Genomic DNA, 21,798 nt, shown 5'->3' on the forward strand with positions numbered 1-21,798 from the left:
AGTGAAACATATTAATAGAAGCTAATGTTTATCAATCACTTGCTATGTGTCTGGCACTGTACCAACCATTTTACATTTGTTGCCTCCTTAAATCCACAAGACAACCTATCTGTTAGGTTCTATCCTTATCCCCATTTTAGGGTTGAAGAAATTGAGGCTCAGTTACTTGCCCAAAGTCAGGTTAGCTAGAAAGGGGCAGAGCCAAGGTTCAAGGCTCAGAGGTATGTGACCCCGAGCTCATGCTCTTGATCCCCATGTTATATGTCTTGAAAACCTGCCTACCCTTGGCAAACTCGTAAACTTTCTTCATCCCTAAGCAAAGGAGGGTACATGTGAAGAGAGGGTGGCAACTTTCAGACAAGGTTTGCCAAGGCCAAAACCAAAAGGTTCTTCACAGGGAGAGCTCCTGAAAAAGTGAAAAATGTACAAAGAAATCATCATCTGCAGCTTTGCCCCTGACAATAGCTTATAAGATGGACATAGAGTCACCAGAAGAAGGAAATGTTCAACAAAGAGTCCTCACTTGGCCAATCATTCAACAAATATTTGCTCACAGTGAACTGGCCATTGCAGTGAGCACTGGGATAATATGATGAAGACAACAGACATGGTCCATCCTTTCCTGGAACCTCATGAGGGAGGGGGTTATAAATAGATGAACAACAAAACACATAATTATAATTGATGATGACTGTAAAAACAGCATGAGTTATTTGGGGAGCCCAGGCTGGCCTGTCTGAGGAAATGACATTCCAGCTACAACATGAGTAGGAATTAGCCAAGTGAATGACAGGAATGAGTGTATCGTGGACAGACATGGGAAGGCTTTGAGGAGGAAATGGTGTTGAGAATGGAGCAATCAAGGGGGGGAGAGATGTGAGAGGAGACTGGAGAGCTCACATAGGTCTTGTAAACTAGAGTGAGGATTTCGAACATCACCTTAAGTGCAATGGGAAGACCATGAGAGTGAAGTGATTTAATTTATATTTTGAAACAATTACTTTGTGATGGGGAGAATGGGTAAGAGATGGGATAGGGAGTGGCCGTGGGTAGACCATTAGGAAGTCAGTGCAACAGCTCAGGTGAGAGATGACGGGAGATTGGACAAGGCTTGGCATGTTGGAGGAGGAGGGAAGTGGATGAACTAGTTGGGGGTTGGTGATGGATTAGACAGGAGAGTTGAGGGAGAGAGGAGAGTCATGGATCTCTCTCAGTTTCTGGCTTGAGGCACAAGATGGAATGAGGCATCATTTATATTTATAAATCCAGTGGACATGAAAAGAGGAGCAAGCTGGTGCAACAGTTGGTTTGGGCCATTCTTATTTGAAGAGCAAAGGCTGCTGACCAGCAGACAGAAAGGAGACTTCAAGGGGAAGTTTTGAGTGACTTGTCATTTCTTTACGGAAATGACCTTGTTTTTGTTGCCTCCATGGTTGAAAGGTAAGCATTAATACTGTTGTAAGACACTATAAGGAAGCAGTGAGGTGGTGGTATATGTATATGCTTTTATTATGAAACTTGGGGTCTGTGAGCTCCAAAGGAACCTGAAGAGGCCAACCAGCAGTAGCTCTTGACTTGTAAAGGGTCACAAGCCTGGGCAGCAGCACTGTGTTTTACAGCCCCACGTAGAAGCAGAATCACCAATGTCAAAATTGGAAAGGATGGCATTACACCCACTAGGAAACTAAATACCTACAGAGATGAAGTGATTTGTCCAAGATATTGCAGCAAATCTGTAAGTGAACAGGGAAAGGAAAAAAACAGGTCTTCTGGTTCTTTCCCATGCCACTCTGCCTCTCAGGGGTCAAGGTTTTCTCTCTTGGGCACACAAGTCTTCTGCTTCATCAGGGGACATTGCTGAACTGCTGTGATACTGGTAATACACTTTCATCCAAACTCCATGAGAAACGCAAGTCTCTGGAGTCTGCCCACCATTCTGCAATTCTTCAGGACAAGAACCCCAACTTTCCTTAGCATTTCTGGGCACTTGCCCAGGCAGCGCTGCCTGAGGTACCCAGCTCCTGGCAAGAGATCATTTTTTCTTGAGTCAGAAGGGAAGGATGGATTATTTCCCTCCCTCAGGGACTGTAGGATACACTCTTGCCCTTGTGGGAGGCTCCCAATTATAAAAGAAGAGTTGATGACCTGCTATGCACCAGACCCTTTGCCCGTGGAGCTCTTCTCAGTTAATGAAGTAAACACTAGCTGCTTCTCTCCTTCCTTCACATTCTATTTCCCTGCCTTTTATTCTTTGGAAATTTTAGCATTGGACTGGAACTGAAAATCATTATCCTATGCTTTCCTATGCTGCTTTAGAGTTATGGAAACATCTCTTTTTCCTCAGGTATGTACAAACCTGAGAGGCAATGAAGTGTCCGACCAATTTGACATGTTAAGAGTAGAAATATATGATCAAAATTTGCTGCTATCAAGGTAAAGCAAGAAAAGTGAAAATGGTTTAAATCCATTTATCTAACACATCATTTTGAAATAAAGTTTTTCACAACTATGTTTAGTGGTGGTATTTAATGACTATGAATCTTAGGTGTTAGGTATAAACAGTCGTATCTGCTCAAATACACTAATTTCTTTTAATCTCTTCAAGTGGTAAGTATTTGTGTATGCAAATCTTCTTTTTTCCAGTTTTATTGAGATATAATTGATATACAGCACTGTATAAGTTTAAGGTGCACAGCATAATGATTTCAAGTGGTAAATATTATTGTCCTTATTTACACAAGTTTCTTCTGCAATATTTAATCTCCAGGAATATCAGTCTATGCTATTGTAAGGACAGTAATATTTAATGGCAGTAGTTTTCTAAAGACGGGTATATTCAAAAGTATGACTTATAGGAAAGCAACTGATGGCATTTCTCAACAGAGATGGACATTTGTGCAACAGAAAACAGCCATAATGATGTTTTAAATAAACAACTAGGTAAAAACAATGGCATGAGGAGATAGTTACGAATGATTCCTGTAGCATAGAATTTTATCAGAAGAATTTAATCAAATCACTTAAATGCTAAAGGCTGCTTCATCATTTAGTCTTAGTTTCTTTAAAAAAATTCTTCTCACATTGACTAAAGAAGGCTTAATTTTTCAATTTATACTTTTCTGCATTTTAGTATTTCTACAATGCATATATGTGACTTTTACTAACAGAAAAAGCAAAAACATTAAAGAAAATTTATCCCATGTTAAAAAAAAAGACATCTCAAAATCAGAAGATTGTTGCATAACAGGAGGATGCTACTTTGATATTAATCTCCAACAAAAGTCATTTGGAGGAAAAATGCCTGTCAAAGCAGAGAGCCCATATAAGCAATAGGAAGAGCTTGAGAGTTGAAAATTCTGTTGTTTAGGCTGTCCTTACATAGGAAAACGTTTATTCTTTTATACCAGAGAATAATTACAGTGGTTTGTGATTCATACAAGATGTACACTGAAATGACGCTGCTTTGAATTCTTTCTCCAGTAGGGTCTGGGCTTGTGCTGGCCCTGAATATAGGCATTAAACAGAAGGATGTCTTCCTGGGATTAGGCACTCAGTTTGTAACTATGCAATACAAGTTAACTGTCCTAATTAGGTTTAAAGTCCACGCCCTTGACCTCATTAGCAGACAGTGACACTAACTGCTTACAAGCAAGCAAAAGCATTGATAACCTAAACTGTACAGATTAATGAAGGAAAAGGACCCACTGTTCTGTGGGAGCAGGGTTTTCCCAACCAGTTGATGGGTGAGGGATTGCAGTCTCCTTCTGGACGTTATAGGCAAATGAATTATTAAGAACAAGTCTCTGAATAAACAAATCGAAGCACTTTTTCTCTGCTTTTCATGCTGCTTATCTCACTTAGGGTAGCTGTTCATTGATGAGAAATTTTTTTAACGACAAAGTTTTGGGGAGGTCCCATTCTTTTCATGGCCGTTTGATAGCCTTTAACATGCTCAAGCACAAACATGGTATTTTAACCATCCCTGCTTGCTCTGCACACATATCTTGCCCTGTTTTATTCTTTTCTTTTCTTTTCATAGGGAAGTGCATTTGACTTCTTGATGCTAATTGAGGAAAGAAGACTGGGAATGAAAACGTCTTAAAATTCTTTGCTCTTGTGTTCAGGCAAAAACACATTTTCCCACTCTTCAGTGTTTTTAACTATCCTCCCCCCTCCACCTTTTATTCCTTCAGTTTGGAGCTGTGGTTCCCAGTGCTTTTCCTTCAGAAATCCACATAGGCCTGTGCCACCCCCTCCCCAGGTGTAGAAATAAGATGGGATGCAGGTTGGTTGCCTTCCGCTTCCTCGCCTGCTCTGTCCCCGCTCTGAAAGCATGTGAGAATGTGTGGGAAGGAGAGCAAACTTGGTGCAAGGATAATCTTATATCCACTGCAACTTTCATGAAAAGTACCCCATTTGCAAACTTCAGAACTTTATTACTTACAATAAATTGCCTGTGGCAAATTGCACAACTGACTGGACAGTATGTCACAACACGGTGCTTAGTAATTAGAGCAGTAATATATTCCCATTCTTAAGATGAAGTGAGGGACAGAGTCTACAGGATTTTGCCACAGAGGCCCCAAGACCCACCAAGCACAGTACCTCCTATTCAGAGTAGAGGTTTCTCCGTGAGTATCAATCTGCAAGAGGGAAAATTAACTCTGATCTGATGCAAATGAAAAGAAATACAATGTGAAGAAATACTGAAACAATCCAGGTTATGATGCTAAATATTCATACCAAGAAACCACATTGATTCAGGCTCTTATCTTTTCATGACGTGGTTTCCTCTTCTTTACAACAAAGGCAATTATAGTACATACCCAATAGGACTGTTAATACCTGTGAAGCAGTGTAAATTCTGCCTGTCATATAAAAATCTCTCAGTAAAGGTTAACTCCATCACTATTATTCTCATGACATGAGCACAGGCATTGAAGTTAAACTGAGGATAAACTCCAACACAGCTAGTATTGTTAACTTTATGAGCGCTAAATTCACCCTAACTATGACATAATACTGAAAGGGAGGTGGGTTTATGGCCATCCTTGTAGCCAGTTCAAATTATTGGTGAGCCAGAATACAGTACAGGTATGGTTAAATAGAAAATTGACCTTGGGCTTCCCTGGTGGCGCAATGGTTGGGAGTCCGCCTGCCAATGCAGGGGACACGGGTTCGAGCCCTGGTCTGGGAAGATCCCACATGCTGCGGAGCAACTAAGCCCGTGCGCCACAACTACTGAGCCCACATGCCACAACTACTGAAACCTGCGTGCCTAGAGCCCATGCTCTGAAACAAGAGAAGCAACCACAATAAGCCCGCGCACTGCAACAAATAGTGGCCCCCGCTCACTGCAACTAGAGAAAGCCTGCACACAGCAACAAAGACCCAAAGCAGCCAAAAATAGAATAAGTAAATTTTTTAAAATAAATAAATAAATTGTGGTAAACAAATGACATCTTGAAAAAAAAAAGAAAATTAACCTTTAAAAATTGTTCATTTCTAGTGGAACCATAAATTGGTACAAACATTTTTTTTAACATCTTTATTGAAGTATAATTTCTTTACACTGGTGTGTTAGTTTCTGCTGTATAACAAAGTGAATCAACTATACGTATACATATACCCCATATACCCTCCCTCTTGTGTCTCCCTCCCCCCCCATCCCACCCCTCTAGGTGGTCACAAAGCACTGAGTTGATTTCCCTGTGCTATGTGGCTGCTTCCCACTAGCTATCCATATTACATTTGGTAGTATATATAAGTCCATGCCATCTCTCACTTCATCCCAGCTTACACTTCCCCCTCCCCATGTCCTCAAGTCCATTCTCTACATCTGTGTCTATATTCCTGGCCTGCCCCTAGGTTCTTCAGAACTATTTTTTTTTTTTTAGATTCCATATATATGTGTTAGCATACGGTATTTGTTTTTCTCTTTCTGACTTACTTCACTCTGTATGACAGATTCTAGGTCCATCCACCTCACTACAAATAACTAAATTTCATTTCTTTTTATGGCTGAGTAATATCCCACTGTATATATGTGCCATATCTTCTTTATCCATTCATCTGTCAATGGACACTTAGGTGGCTTCCACGTCCTGGCTATTATAAATAGTGCTGCAATGAACACAGTGGTACATGACACTTTTTGAATTCTGGTTTTCTCAGGGTATATGCCCAGTAGTGGGATTGCTGGGTCATATGGTAGTTCTATTTTTAGCTTTTTAAGGAACCTCCATTCTGTTCTCCATGGTGGCCGTATCAATTTACATTCCCACCAGCAGTGCATGAGTCAAGGGCACCCGCTTCAGCATTAATTGTTTGTAGACTTTTTGATGATGGCCATTCTGACTGGTGGGAGGTGATACCTCATTGTAGTTTTGATTTGAATTCTCTAATGATTAGTGATGTTGAGCATCCTTTCCTGTGTTTGTTGGCAATCTGTATATCTTCTTTGGAGAAATGTCTATTTAGATCTTCTGCCCAATTTTGGATTGGGCTGTTTGTTTTTTTGATATTGAGCTGCATGAGCCGCTTATAAATTTTGGAGATTAATCCTTTGTCAGTTGCTTCATTTGCAAATGTTTTCTTCCATTCTGAGGGTTGTCTTTTTGTCTTGTTTATGGTTTCCTTTGCTATGTAAAAGCTTTCAAGTTTCATTAAGTCCCACTTGTTTATTTTAGTTTTTATTTCCATTTCTCTAGGAGGTGGGTCAAAAAGGATCTTGCTGTGATTTACGTCAGAGAGTGTCCTGCCTATGTTTTCCACTAAGAGTTTGATAGTGTCTGGCCTTACATTTAGGTCTTCAATTCATTTTGAGTTTATTATTGTGTAGGGTGTTAGTGAGTGTTCTAATTTCATTTTTTTACATATAGCTGTCCAGTTTACCCAGCACCACTTATTGAAGAGGCTGTCTTTTCTCCATTGTATATTCTTGCCACCTTTATCACAGATAAGGTGATCACGTGTGCGTAGGTTTATCTCTGTGATTTCTATCCTGTTCCATTGATCTATATTTCTGTTTTCATGCCAGTACCAGACTGTCTTGATTACTGTAGCTTTGTAGTATAGTCTGAAGTCAGGGAGCCTGATTCCTCTAGCTCTGTTTTTCGTTCTCAAGATTGCTTTGGCTATTCAGGTTCTTTTGTGTTTCCATACAAATTGTGAACTTTTTTGTTCTAATTCTGTGAAAAATGCAATTGGTAGTTTGATAGGGATTGCACTGAATCTGTAGATTGCTTTGGGTAGTATGGTCATTTTCATAATGTTGATTCTTCCAATCCAAGAACATGGTATATCTCTCCATCTGTTTGTATCATCTTTAATTTCTTTCTTCAGTGTCCTATAGTTTTCTGCATACAGGTCTTTTGTCTCCTTAGGTAGGTCTATTCCTAGGTATTTTATTCTTTTTGTTGCAATGGTAAATGGGAGTGTTTCCTTAATTTCTCTTTCAGATTTCTCATCCTTAGTATATAGGAATGCAAAATATTTCTGTGCATTAATTTTGTATCCTGCTACTTTATGAAATTCATTGATTAGCTCTAGTAGTTTTCTAGTAGCATCTTTAGGATTCTCTATGTATAGTATCATGTCCTCTGCAAACAGTGACAGCTTTAATTTTTCTTTTCCGATTAGGATTCCTTTTATTTCTTTTTCTTCTCTGATTGCTGTGGCTAAAACTTCCAAAACTGTGTTAAATAATAGTGGTGAGAGTGGACTACCTTGTCTTGTTCCTGATCTTAGAGTAAATGGTTTCAGTTTTTCACCATTGAGAATGATGTTGGCTGTGGGTTTGTCACATATGGCCTTTATTATGTTGAGATAAGTTCCCTCTATGCCTATTTTCTGGAGGATTTTTATCATAAATGGGTGTTGAATTTTGTCAAAAGATTTTTCTGCATCTATTGAGATGACCATATGGATTTTATCTTCCAATTTGTTAATATGGTGTATCACATTGATTGATTTGCATATATATATTTTTTAACATCTTTATTGGGGTATAATTGCTTTACAATGGTATGTTAGTCTCTGCTTTATAACAAAGTGAATCAGTCATACACATACACACGTTCCCATATCTCTTCCCTCTTGCGTCTCCCTCCCTCCCACCATCCCCATCCCACCCCTCCAGGTGGTCACAAAGCACCGAGCCAATATCCCTGTGCCATGCAGCTGCTTCCCACCAGCTATCTACCTTATGTTTGTTAGTGTGTATATGTCCATGACTCTCTCTCACCCTGTCACAGCTCACCCTTCCCCCTCCCCATATCCTCAAGTCCGTTCTCCAGTAGGTCTGTGTCTTTATTCCTGTCTTACCCCTAGGTCCTTCATGACATTTTTTTTCTTCTTAAATTCCATATATATGTGTTAGCATATGGTATTTGTCTTTTTCTTTCTGACTTACTTTACTCTGTATGACAGACTTTAGGTCTATCCACCTCATTACAAATAGCTCAATTTTGTTTCTTTTTATGGCTGAGTAATATTTCATTGTATATATGTGCCACATCTTCTTTATCCATTCATCCAATGATGTGCACTTAGGTTGTTTCCATCTCCGGGCTATTGTAAATAGAGCTGCAATGATCATTTTGGTACATGACCCTTTTTGAATTTTGGTTTTCTCAGGGTATACGCCCAGTAGTGGGATTTCTGGGTCATATGGTAGTTCTATTTGTAGTTTTTTAAGGAACCTCCATACTGTTCTCCATAGTGGCTGAACCAATTCACATTCCCACCAGCAGTGCAAGAGTGTTTCCTTTTCTCCACACCCTCTCCAGCATTTATTGTTTCTAGATTTTTTGATGATGGCCATTCTGACTGGTTTGTGATGATATCTCATTGTAGTTTTGATTTGCATTTCTCTAATGATTAATGATGTTGAGCATTATTTCATGTGTTTGTTGCCAGTCTGTATATCTTCTTTGGAGAAATGTCTATTCAGGTCTTCTGCCCATTTTTGGATTGGGTTGTTTGTTTTTTTGTTATTGAGCTGCACGAGCTGCTTGTAAATTTTGGAAATTAATCCTTTGTCAGTTGCTTCATTTGCAAATATTTTCTCCCATTCTGAGGGTTGTCTTTTGGTCTTGTTTATGGTTTCCTTTGCTGTGCAAAAGCTTTGAAGTTTCATTAGTTCCCATTTGTTTATTTTTGTATTTATTTCCATTACTCTAGGAGGTGGGTCAAAAAGGATCTTGCTGTGATTTATGTCATAGAGTGTTCTGCCTATGGTTTCCTCTAAGAGTTTGATAGTTTCTGGCCTTACATTTAGGTCTTTAATCCATTTTGAGCTTATTTTTGTGTATGGTGTTAGGGAGTGATCTAATCTCATACTTTTACATGTACTTGTTCAGTTTTCCCAGCACCACTTATTGAAGAGGCTGCCCTTTCTCCACTGTACATTCCTGCCACCTTAATCAAAGATAAGGTATCCATATGTGCGTGGGTTTATCTCTGGGCTTTCTATCCTGTTCCATTGATCTAGCTTTCTGTTTTTGTGCCAGTACCAGACTGTCTTCATTATTGTAGCTTTGTAGTATACTCTGAAGTCAGGGAGCCTGATTCCTCTGGCTCCTTTCTTCATTCTCAAGATTGCTTTGGCTATTCGGGGTCTTTTGTGTTTACATACAAATTGCGAAATTTTTTATTCTACTTCTGTGAAAAGTGCCAGTGGTAGTTTGATAGGGATTGCATTGAATCTGTAGATTGCTTTGGGTAGTAGAGTAATTTTCACAATGTTGATTCTTTCAATCCAAGAACATGGTATATCTCTCCATCTATTTGTATCATCATTAATTTCTTTCATCAGTGTCTTATAATTTTCTGCATACAGGTCTTTTGTCTCCTTAGGTAGGTTTATTCCTAGATATTTTATTCTTTTTGTTGCAATGGTAAATGGGAGTGTTTTCTTGATTTCACTTTCAGATTTTTCATCATTAGTATATAGGAATGCCAGAAATTTCTGTGCATTAATTTTGTATCCTGCTACTTTACCAAATTCATTGATTAGCTCTAGTAGTTTTCTGGTAGCATCTTTAGGATTCTCTATGTATAGTATCATGTCATCTGCAAACAGTGACAGCTTTACTTCTTCTTTTCCAATTTGGATTCCTTTTATTTCCTTTTCTTCTCTGATTGCTGTGGCTAAAACTTCCAAAACTATGTTGAATAAGAGTGGTGAGAGTGGGCATCCTTGTCTTGTTCCTGATCTTAGTGGCAATGCTTTCAGTTTTTTACCATTGAGGATGATGTTGGCTGTGGGCTTGTCATATATGGCCTTTATTATGTTGAGGAAAGTTCCCTCTATGCCTACTTTCTGCAGGGTTTTTATCATCAATGGGTGTTGAATTTTTTCAAAAGCTTCCTCTGCATCTATTGAGATGATCATATGATTTTTCTGCTTCAATTTGTTAATATGGTTTATCACATTGATAGATTTGCGTATATTGAAGAATCCTTGCATTCCTGGAATAAACGCCACTTGATCATGGTGTATGATCCTTTTAATGTGCTGTTGGATTCTGTTTGCTAGTATTTTGTTGAGGATTTTTGCATCTATGTTCATCAGTGATATTGGCCTGTAGTTTTCTTTCTTTGTGACATCCTTGTCTGGTTTTGGTGTCAAGGTGATGGTGGCCTCGTAGAAGGAATTTGGGAGTGTTCCTCCCTCTGCTATATTTTGGAAGAGTTTGAGAAGGATAGGTGTTAGCTCTTCTCTAAATGTTTGATAGAATTCACCTGTGAAGCCATCTGGTCCTGGGCTTTTGTTTGTTGGAAGATTTTTAATCACAGTTTCAATTTCAGTGCTTGCGATTGGTCTGTTCATATTTTCTATTTCTTCCTGATTCAGTCTTGGCAGGTTGTGCATTTCTAAGAATTTGTCCATTTCTTCCAGGTTGTCCATTTTATTGGCATAGAGTTGCTTATAGTAATTTCTCATGATCTTTTTTATTTCTGCAGTGTCAGTTGTTACTTCTCCTTTTTCATTTCTAATTCTATTGATTTGAGTCTTCTCCCTTTTTTTCTTGATGAGTCTGGTTAATGGTTTATCTATTTTGTTTATCTTCTCAAAGAACCAGCTTTTAGTTTTATTGATCTTTGCTATTGTTTCCTTCATTTCTTTTTCATTTATTTCTGATCTGATTTTTATGATTTCTTTCCTTCTGCTAGCTTTGGGGTTTTTTTGTTCTTCTTTCTCTAATTGCTTGAGGTGCAAGGTTAGCTTGTTTATTCAAGATGTTTCCTGCTTCTTAAAGTGGGCTTGTATTGCTATAAACTTCCCCCTTAGAACGGCTTTTGCTGCATCCCATAGGTTTTGGGTCATTGTGTCTCCATTGTCATTTGTTTCTAGGTATTTTTTTATTTCCTCTTTGATTTCTTCAGTGATCACTTCATTATTAAGTAGTGTATTGTTTAGCTACCCTGTGTTTGTATTTTTTACAGATCTTTTCCTATAATTGATATCTAGTCTCATGGCGTTGTGGTCAGAAAAGATACTTGATACAATTTCGATTTTCTTAAATTTACCAAGGCTTGATTTGTGACCCAGGATATGATCTATCCTGGAGAATGTTCCATGAGCACTTGAGAAAAATGTGTATTCTGTTGTTTTTGGATGGAGTGTCCTATAAACATCAATTAAGTCCATCTTGTTTAATGTATCATTTAAAGCTTATGTTTCCTTATTTATTTTCATTTTGGATGATCTGTCCATGGGTGAAAGTGGGGTTTTCTACTATGATTGTGTCACTGTCAATTTCCCCTTTTATGGCTGTTAGTATTTGCCTTATGTATTGAGGTGCTCCTATGTTGGGTGCATAAATATTTACAATTGTTATATCTTCTTCTTGGATCGATCCCTTGATCATTATGTAGTGTCCTTCTTTGTCTCTTCTAATAGTCCTTATTTTAAAGTGTATTTTGTCTGATATGAGAATTGCTACTCCAGCTTTCTTTTGATTTCCATTTGCATGGAATATCTTTTTCCATACCCTTACTTTCAGTCTCTATGTGTCTCTAGGTCTGAAGTGGGTCTCTTGTAGACAGCATATGTAAGGGTCTTGTTTTTGTATCCATTCAGCCAATCTGTGTCTTTTGATGGGAGCATTTAGTCCATTTACATTTAAGGTAATTTTCGATATGTATGTTCCTATTCCCATTTTCTAAATTGTTTTGGGTTCGTTATTATAGGTCTTTTCCTTGTCTTGTGTTTCTTGCCTAGAGAAGTTCCTTTAGCATTTGTTGTAAAGCTGGTTTTGTGGTGCTGAACTCTCTCAGCTTTTGCTTGTATATAAAGGTTTTAATTTCTCCATCAAATCTGAATGAGATCCTTGCTGGTTTTTCTCCTTCATCACTTTAAATATGTCCTGCGAGTCCCTTCTGGCTTGCAGAGTTTCTGCTGAAAGATCAGCTGTTAACCTTATGGGGATTCCCTTGTGTGTTATTTGTTGTTTTTCCCTTGCTGCTTTTAATATGCTTTCTTTGTATTTAACTTTTGACAATTTGATTAATATGTGTCTTGGCGTATTTCTCCTTGGATTTATCCTGTATGGGACTCTCTGTGCTTCCTGGACTTGATTAACTATTTCCTTTCCCATATTAGGGAAGTTTTCAACTATAAGCTCTTCAAATATTTTCTCAGTCCCTTTCTTTGTCTCTTCTTCTTCTGGAACCCCTATAATTCGAATGTTGGTGCGTTTAATGTTGTCCCAGAGGTCTCTGAGACTGTCCTCATTTCTTTTCATTCTTTTTTCTTTATTCTGCTCTGCAGTAGTTATTTCCACTATTTTATCTTCCAGGTCACTTATCCGTTCTTCTGCCTCAGTTATTCTGCTATTGATCCCATCTAGAGTACTTTTAATTTCATTTATTGTGTTGTTCATCGTTGCTTGTTTCATCTTTATTTCTTCTAGGTCCTTGTTAACTGTTTCTTGCATTTTGTCCATTCTACTTCCAAGATTTTGGATCATCCTTACTATCATTTTTCTGAATTCTTTTTCAGGTAGACTGCCTATTTCCTCTTCATTTGTTAGGTCTGGTGCATTTTTATCTTGCTCCTTTATCTGCTGTGTGTTTTTCTGTCTTCTCATTTTGCTTATCTTACTGTGTTTGGGGTCTCCTTTTTGCAGGCTGCAGGTTTGTAGTTCCTGCTGTTTTTGATGTCTGTCTCCAGTGTCTAAGGTTGGTTCTAAGGTGGGTTATGTAGGGTTCCTGGTGGAGGGGACTAGTGCCTGTGTTGTGGTGGATGAGGCTGGATCCTGTCTCTCTAGTGGGCAGGTTCACGTCTGGTGGTGTGTTTTGGGGTGTCTGTGGCCTTATTATGATTTTAGGCAGCCTCTCTGCTAATGGGTGGGGTTGTGTTCCTGTTTTGCTAGTTGTTTGGAATAGGTTGTCCAGCAGTGTAGCTTGCTGGTCGTTGAGTGAAGCTGGGTGCTGGTGTTAACATGGAGGTCTCTGGGAGATTTTTGCCATTTGATATTATGTGGAGCTGGGAGGTCTCTTGTGGACCAGTGTCCTGAAGTTGGCTCTCCTACCTCAGAGGGAGAGCCCTGACACCTGGCTGGAGCACCAAGAGCCTTTCATCCACACGGCTCAGAATAAAAGGGAGAAAAAGTAGAGAGAATTAGTAGAAGTATGAAGAAAGAAAGAAAGAAAGAAAGAAAGAAAGGAGGGAAGGAAGGAAGGATGGAAGGAAGGAAGGAAGAAGGAAAGAAAGAAGCAAAGAAGGAAAGAAAGGAGGGAGGGAGGAAGGAAGGAAGGAAGGAGGGAAGGAAGGAAAAAAGACAGAAAGAAAGAAGATACAGTAAAATAAAATAAAGTATAATAAAGTTATTGAATTAAAAAATAATTACTTAGAAAAAGAAAAGGGACGGATAGAACCTTAGGACAAATGTTGGAAGCAAAGCTATACAGACAAAATCTTACACAGGAGCATACACATACACCCTCACAAAAAGAGGTAAAGGGGAAAAAATCATAAATCTTGCTCTCAGAGACCACCTCTTCAATTTGGGATGGTTCATTGTCTAAAGGAGGGAAGGAAGGAAGGAAAGAAAGAAAGAAAGAAAGAAAGAAAGAAAGAAAGAAAGAAAGAAAGAAAGAAAGAAAGAAAGAAAGAAAGAAAGAAAGAAAGAAAGGAAGAAAGAAAGAAAGAAGGTAAAGTTTAATATTATTAAAATTAATTATTAAGAAAAAAATCTAAAAAAACCATGAACGGATAGAACCCTAGGACAAATGGTGGAAGCAAAACTATACAGACAAGATCTCACACAGAAGCATACACATTCACAAAAAGAGGAAAAAGGAAAAAAATCATAGATCTTGCTCTCGAAGCCCACCTCCTCAATTTGGGATGACTCGTTGTCTATTCATGTATTCCACAGTTGCAGGGTACATCAAGTTGATTGTGGAGCTTTAATCCGCTGTTTCTGAGGCTGCTGGGAGAGATTTCCCTTTCTCTTCTTTGTTCTCACAGCTCACAGGGGCTGAGCTTTGGATTTGGCCCTTCCTCTGCGTGTAGGTCACTGGAGGGCGTCTGTTTTTTGCTCAGACAGGACGGGGTTAAAGGAGCCGCTGATTCGGGGGCTCTGGCGCACTCAGGCCGGGGGGGAGGGGCACTGAGTGCGGGGTGGGCCTGCGGCGGCAGAGGCCGGTGTGACGTTGCACCAGCCTGAGGCCCGCCCTGCGTTCTCTCGGGGAAGTTGTCCCTGGATCCTGGGAACCTGGGAGTGGCGGGCTGCACAGGCTCCGCGGGAGAGGGGTATGGAGAGTGACCTGTGCTCGCACACAGGCCCCTTGGTGGCGGCGGCAGCAGCCTTAGCGTCTCCCGCCCGTTTCTGGGATCCGTGCTTTTAGCCGCGGCTCGCGCCCGTCTCTGGAGTTCCTTTAAGCAGCGCTCTTAAACCCCTCTCCTCGCGCACCAGGAAACAAAGAGGGAAGAAAAAGTCTCTTGCCTCTTCGGCAGGTGCAGACTTTTCCCCGGACTCCCTCCTGGCTAGCCGTGGTGCACTAACCCCTTCAGGCTATGTTCAAGCCGCCAACCCCATTCCTCTCCCTGAGCTCCGACCAAAACCGAAACCCGAGCCTCAGCTCGCAGCCCCGCCCGCCCCGGCGGGTGAGCAGACAAGCCTCTCGGGCTGGTGAGTGCCGGTCGGCACCGATCCTCTGTGCGGGAATCTCCCCGCTTTGCCCTCTGCACCCCTGTTGCTGTGCACTCCTCCGCGGCCCCGAAGCTCCCCCCTCCGCCTCCCAAAGTCTCCGCCCGCGAAGGGGCTTCCTAGTGTGCGGAAACTTTTCCTCCTTCACAGCTCCCTCCCACTGGTGCAGGTGCCGTCCCTATTCTTTTGTCTCTGTTTTTTCTTTTTTCTTTTGCCCTACCCAGGTACGTGGGGAGTTTCTTGCCTTTTGGGAGGTCTGAGGTCTTCTGCCAGCCTTCAGTAGGTGTTCTGTAGGAGTTTTTCCACGTGTAGATGTATTTCTGGTGTATCTGTGGGGAGGAAGGTGATCTCCGCGTCTTACTCTTCCGCCATCTTCCCAGACCCCGATTTGCGTATATTGAAGAATCCTTGCACTCCTGGAATAAACCCCACCTGATCATGGTGTATGATCCTTTTAATGTGCTGTTGGTTTCTGTTTGCCAGGATTTTGTTGAGGATTTTTGCATCTATGTTCATCAGTGATATTGGCCTGTAGTTTTCTTTTTTTGTGACATCTTTGTCTGGTTTTGGTATCAGGGTGATGGTGACCTCGTAGAATGAGTTTGGGAGTTTCCTCCCTCTGCTATATTTTGGAAGAGTTTGAGAAGGATAGGTGTTAGCTCTTCTCTAAATGTTAGAATTCGCCTGTGAAGCCATTTGGTCCTGGGATTTTTTTTGTTGGAAGATTTTTAATCACAGTTTCAATTTCAGTGCTTGTGATTGGTCTGTTTATATTTTCTATTTCTTCCAGGTTCAGTCTCGGAAGGTTGTGCTCTTCTAAGAATTTGTCCATTTCTTCCAGGTTGTCCATTTTATTGGCATATAGTTGCTTGTAGTAACCTCTCATGATCCTTTGTATTTCTGCATTGTCAGTTGTTACTTCTCCTTTTGCAATTCTAATTCTATTGATTTGAGTCTTCTGCCTTTTTTCTTGATGAGTCTGGTTAATGGTTTATCAATTTTATCTTCTCAAAGAACCAGCTTTTAGTTTTATTGATCTTTGCTATTGTTACCTTCATTTCTTTTTCATTTATTTCTGATCTGATCTTTATGATTTCTTTCCTTCTGCTAACTTTGGGGTTTTTTTGTTCTTCTTTCTCTAATTGCTTTAAGTGTAAGGTTAGGTTGTTTATTTGAGATTTTTCTTTTTTCTTGAGGTAGGATAGTATTGCTATAAACTTCCCTCTTAGAACTGCTTTTGCTGCATCCCATAGGTTTTGGGTCATCGTGTTTTCATTGTGATTTGTTTCTAGGTATTTTTTTTTATTTCCTCTTTGATTTCTTCAGTGATCTCTTGGTTATTTAGTAGTGTATTGTTTAGCCTCCATGTGTTTGTATTTTTTAACAGTTTCTTTTTCCTGTAATTGATATCTAGTCTTATAGCATTGTGTTTGGAAAATATACTTGATATAATTTCAATTTTCTTAAATTTACCGAGGCTTGATTTGTGACCCAAGATATGATCTATCCTGTAGAATGTTCCATGAGTCCTTGAGAAGAAAGTGTATTCTGTTGTTTTTGGATGGAATGTCCTGTAAATATCAATTAAGTCCATCTTGCTTAATGTGTCATTTAAAGCTTGTGTTTCCTTATCACAGGGAAACACAAATCACCCTTCCCAAATCACCTTTCTGATTGGTGAAAGTGGGATGCTAAAGTCCCCTACTGTTATTGTGTTACTGTCCATTTCCCCTTTTTTGGTTGTTAGCATTTGCCTTACGTATTGAGGTGCTCCCATGTTGGGTGCTTAAACATTTACAATTGTTAAATCTTCTTCCTGGATTGATCCCTTGATCATTATGTAGTGTCCTTCTTTGTGTCTTGTAATAGTCTTTATTTTAAAGTCTATTTTGTCTCATATGCGAATTGCTACTCCAGCTTTCTTTTGATTTCCATTTGCATGGAATATCTTTTTCCATCCCCTCACTTTCAGTCTGTATGTGTCCCTAGGTCTGAAGTTAGTCTCTTGTAGACAGCACATATACAGGTCTTCTTTTTGTATCCATTCAGCCAGTCTATGTCTTTTGTTTGGAGCAGTTAATCTATTTACATTTAAGGTAATTATCGATACGCATGTTCCTGTTACCATTTTCTTATTATTTGTGTGTGTGTGTGTGTGTGTTAAGAAATATTAGTTTTATTTAACCAGTTTTCACAGCTGAATATTTATTCTATAAAAACTTTACAGATTGTACAGTTTATATATAGTTCAAACTACTGAACCAAAAAAGTAGGTCCCACAGATGCAAAAATACTGCACCAGCCAATCCATGGTAAAGGCAGATTTACACGCTGTACAGCTCTCCACAAGGCCAGGAGGTGGTCGGTTCTAAGTATAAACTTCAAAACTGTACAAAAATAAGGCTTTGATTTTATTTCATTCTTCATACATTCAATATGATTGCAAGCTCAGAAGCCTACCGAATGATAGGCGTCTGGAATCAGGAATCAGTCCCCACTCCTGGCAGGAATGCGGACGTCTATTTACACAGGGCACTCTCAGACAGAATCCTGTACTTGGTATATTGTGTAGACATGAAAGCAGAGACCAAGAACATTAAACGTCGCTATAAGGTAGTTTTTTATCTTAAAAAGGAGTTTCTGCATTTAATAGTGTGCCAAAAGAATTTTAACTTATTAAATAAAATATATTTTAAGTGAACCAAAAAATTACACTTTATAAACATAAAAATACTTTATTTTTGGTGTAATACATCAATCATATCTGCAAATAGAAAACCAAAACTGTATATAAAGTAGTTCTCACCCAGTAACAAGAAGCACTTATATAGTTATTTTTTCAGATGGGTCAGAAAAACTAATTATAAACCCCCTATAACTTAGAGATCATACTTAGCTATTCAGTGATTTGCTAACACTGCAAAACAAGCTTTCCCCTAGAGAGAGAGTGGTTTCTTCCTGTTAACTGGGTAAGAATCGGACATATTTAAGAAAGAAGGCAGAATCAACTGATTTCTCAGCATGAATCCTAGGTGTGTTTTAGTCTGGGGGTATATTCAGCAGTGGGTGTTTAATCAGAAATACTTAACCTAAAAGAATTAAGTCTTCCTTTCGATTGAGAAGTTTCCATCTCTGACGTTTTGTACCTTCCTGGAGACAAGGGCATGCCTCAGATCTTTCCGTATTTCTATTTGGGGTGGGGGTGGGGGGGCGAGGCGGGCTAACACCTCTTTAGATTCTGTTTTCTAGAAGGAAAAAACAAGGAAAACAAACATTATTCCAGACTTTTCTGACACCCAAACCAGGAAAACACACTCCTTTTTTATACAGTACTAGCCAAAGATAACAAAAAGTAGAGCCTCAAAGAGCAGCCCAGAGCTCACAATTATACTTTTATACCTGTGTGTGTATTAAGTATAAAATAATGACGTTTGGACAAGCTTTGTAGTTATTTAAAGTTACAGTACTTAAAGACTCCTTGGTAACAAATAGCTTGGCTGTTTCAAGTCCTGCTTCCAAGAGTGAGCTCCACGTGAACCTGTTTCAGGCTGTGAGGATGGGTCCGCACCCCAGGGAGCCCCAGCCGGCCTGCGCGATGCGACTACAGGGTCGTCTGGGGCAGCCCGGCCGTCAGAACTCGTCGATCTTCCACTGCAGGTACTTGAACATGGAGTCCATGCCCTGGGCCGAGCCCCAGATCTTCTTCAGCACCTCGCACTCCCGCTCGTTGGCCTGCTCCAGCTCCAGCTTCATGTTGCAGCGCACCAGGGCCTTGGATTCCTCGAGCACGACCGGGTTACAGGAAGCGAGCTCCTTAACGCGGACCATGACTTCCTGGGTGAAGGTCCCGGGGCAGAACACCTGGGAGACCAGGCCTTTGCCGCACGCCTCCTGCGCCGTCAGCTTCCGTCCGCTGAGCAGCATTTCATTCGCAGATGCTCCTCCCATAATCTTGGGAAACATCACGGTGGAACAGCCATCTGGACTCTGTCCAAAGGCAGTGTAGGGTGTTTGGAACCAAGCCTTCTCATTGGCCCAAACCACGTCACAGAGAGTCAGGATGGACGCTCCTAGTCCAATGGCTGGGCCGTTTACGGCTACAATAATAAGCTTCTTAAACTGAATGAAAGTATTCACAAAGTTTCTGATGGCCTCGGCCATCTTCGTGCTTTCTCTCTTCCGGTCGTTGGTCAGGCGCCGAATGAAGTAGATGAAGTCAAGGCCGCAGCAGAAGACGCTGCCCACGGCGCTGAACAGCACCAGCTTGCTGTCGTCGGCAGCGGCCGAGCTCAGGGCGCTCTGCACTTCCTTCATCACCTCTGGGTTGAGAGAGTTGTTCTCGGATGACTTCGTGAACAGCAGGATGTGGGTGAAGCCGTCCTGCTTCCGGACGACGATGTCCCTGTACCTGTAGGCTTTTTCCGGCTGCCTCACGCTGAAACGCAGTCGCTTGTCGAAGGGCTGGTTTTGTCTGTCATCGATGAATTTCCTCTTCCCGGCCGTCATGCCCGTGACTGACGTCTGCAGGCTGGTCATCCCGTTGGCCGTCAGCACGTCCATGAATGGGAAGGAACCTTTCCCGTTCACGGCTAGCCCCGTGGCCATAGCCGCGGTCAAGGGGCCGGACACCTGTGGCACCAGCGGGTGTATCAGGGGCCGGCTCCCCATCTGCGCACGCTCGGCAACAGGGCCCAGCAGAGCTCCTACCGGCTTTCTGGCCGCCACCTCCGGCACCACCGTGTCCTCCTGCCCCTGCTCGACGGGGTCCAGTTTCTCGGGGCTCTCGCTCTGAAAGCCGTCCACCGCGCTCCTGCTCTTGATGGGGCTCTTGGGCACGAGGATCTTTATACCTGACTTGGCCAGGTCCATGTTCTTCCGGTTCAAGAGGGACGGGGCTGGGTCCTTCCTGAACTTCTGGCTGGCGGCAAACAGCGGGCTGGCCTTGGGCTCCTGCTCTTTGCCAACCACTAGCGATTCAGGAGAGGCCTTGGAAAAGCCGCTGTTGGTGGACCTGGAAATCTGCTTCCTAGCGTTGTTCGGGGAGGCCCGGTTGGCCCTGGTGAAGGGGCCCTCCCTCTGCTTCTCGGTGTGGCGCCTGTTGAAGTCGTGGATGTACTCCTCGCAGTTTACCAGGTTCTGCTCTGGTTCCCAGGTGTCGTCCTCGCTGTCGTAGCCCTTCCACCGGACCAAATATTCCGTCTTCCCTTTTTTGTTCTTCCTTTTGTCAACGATTCTTTCAACCTCGTACAGCTCCTCGGAGGCCATGGTGGGCGGTGGAGCTGGGGGCGTGGGGCAAGGCCGTTGAGGCGCCGCGCAGCCGGCGGCCGACACTTTGTTTCAGTTGGGTCCCTGCGTGGCCTGCGCTTCCGGCTCCGCTCGGCTCCGGCGCCGGTCGGGTGCGGACCGGTGCTCACTCCCGCCGGTGTGGGCCGCCGGCCGGGTTGTGCGCAGGAGCAGCTACGCAACGTGCTCTCCGCGCCGTGCTCACTCCCCGGCGGGCCGGCTCGGGCTCAGGCTCATTGCGTAGCCGCGGGGCGGGGCGGGGCGGGGCGCGGCCGGTCCGGGGTGGGGCGCGGCGGCCGTGCACTGCGGCGCGCGTTGGCTCTGCGGCTCCCCCTCTCTGGTGTAGTGCAAAAATCTTCCTTTTTCTTATTATTTTGGGTTTGTTATTGTAGGTCTTTTCCTTCTCTTGTGTTTCCTGCCTAGAGAAGTTCCTTTAGCCTTTGTTGTAAAGCTGGTTTGGTGGTCTGAATTCTCTTAGCTTTTGCTTGTCTGTAAAGGTTTTAATTTCTCTGTTGAATCTGAATGAGGTCCTTGCCAGGTAGAGTAATCTTGGTTGTAAGTTTTTCCCTTTCATCACTTTAAATATGTCCTGCCATTCTCTTCTGGCTTGCAGTTTCTGCTGAAAGATCAGCTGTTAACCTTTTAGGGATTCCCTTGTATGTTATTTGTTGCTTTTCCCTTGCTGCTTTTAATACTTTTTCCTTGTATTTAATTTTTGATAGTTTGGTTAATATGTGTCTTGGCGTGTTTTTCCTTGGATTTATCCTGTATGGGACTCTCTGTGCTTCCTGGACTTGATTAACTATTTCCTTTCCCATATTAGGGAAGTTTTCAACTATAAGCTCTTCAAATGTTTTCTCAGTCCATTTCTTTTTCTCTTCTTCTTCTGGGACTCCTATAATTCGAATGTTGGTGCATTTAATGTTGTCCCAGAGGTCTCTGAGACTGTCCTCAATTCTTTTCATTCTTTTTTCTTTATTCTGCTCTGCAATAGTTATTTCCACTATTTTACCTTCCAGGTCACTTATCTGTTCTGCCTCAGTTATTATGCCTCAGTTATTTAATTTCATTTATTGTGGTGTTCATCATTGTTTGCTCTTTAGTTCTTCTAGGTCCATGTTAAATGTTTCTTGTATTTTCTCCATTCCGTTTCCAAGATTTTGGATCATCTTTACTATCATTACTCTGAATTCTTTTTCAGATAGACTGCCTATTTCCTCTCCATTTGTTTGGTCTGGTGGGTTTTTACCTTGCTCCTTCATCTTCCCTGTGTTTGTCTGTCTTCTCATTTTGCTTAACTTACTGTTTTTGGGTCTCCTTTTCACAGGCTGCAGGTTCGTAGTTCCCGTTG

The 21,798-nt window shown here is 41.5% G+C and overlaps 1 protein-coding gene across 1 annotated transcript; it reads right to left on the minus strand.

The window, feature by feature from the left end:
• Nucleotides 1-17,797: 17,797 nt before the first annotated feature.
• Nucleotides 17,798-20,664, minus strand: LOC307187165 (chromodomain Y-like protein). Its single transcript, XM_079922920.1, has one exon. It carries the CDS (start codon nucleotides 20,427-20,429, stop codon nucleotides 18,795-18,797), a length of 1,635 nt encoding a protein of 544 aa, XP_079779046.1. The 5' UTR covers nucleotides 20,430-20,664; the 3' UTR covers nucleotides 17,798-18,794.
• Nucleotides 20,665-21,798: the final 1,134 nt, after the last annotated feature.

Source organism: Stenella coeruleoalba (genome assembly GCF_951394435.1).
Source record: "Stenella coeruleoalba genome assembly, chromosome: 5".
Lineage (NCBI taxonomy): Eukaryota > Metazoa > Chordata > Mammalia > Artiodactyla > Delphinidae > Stenella > Stenella coeruleoalba.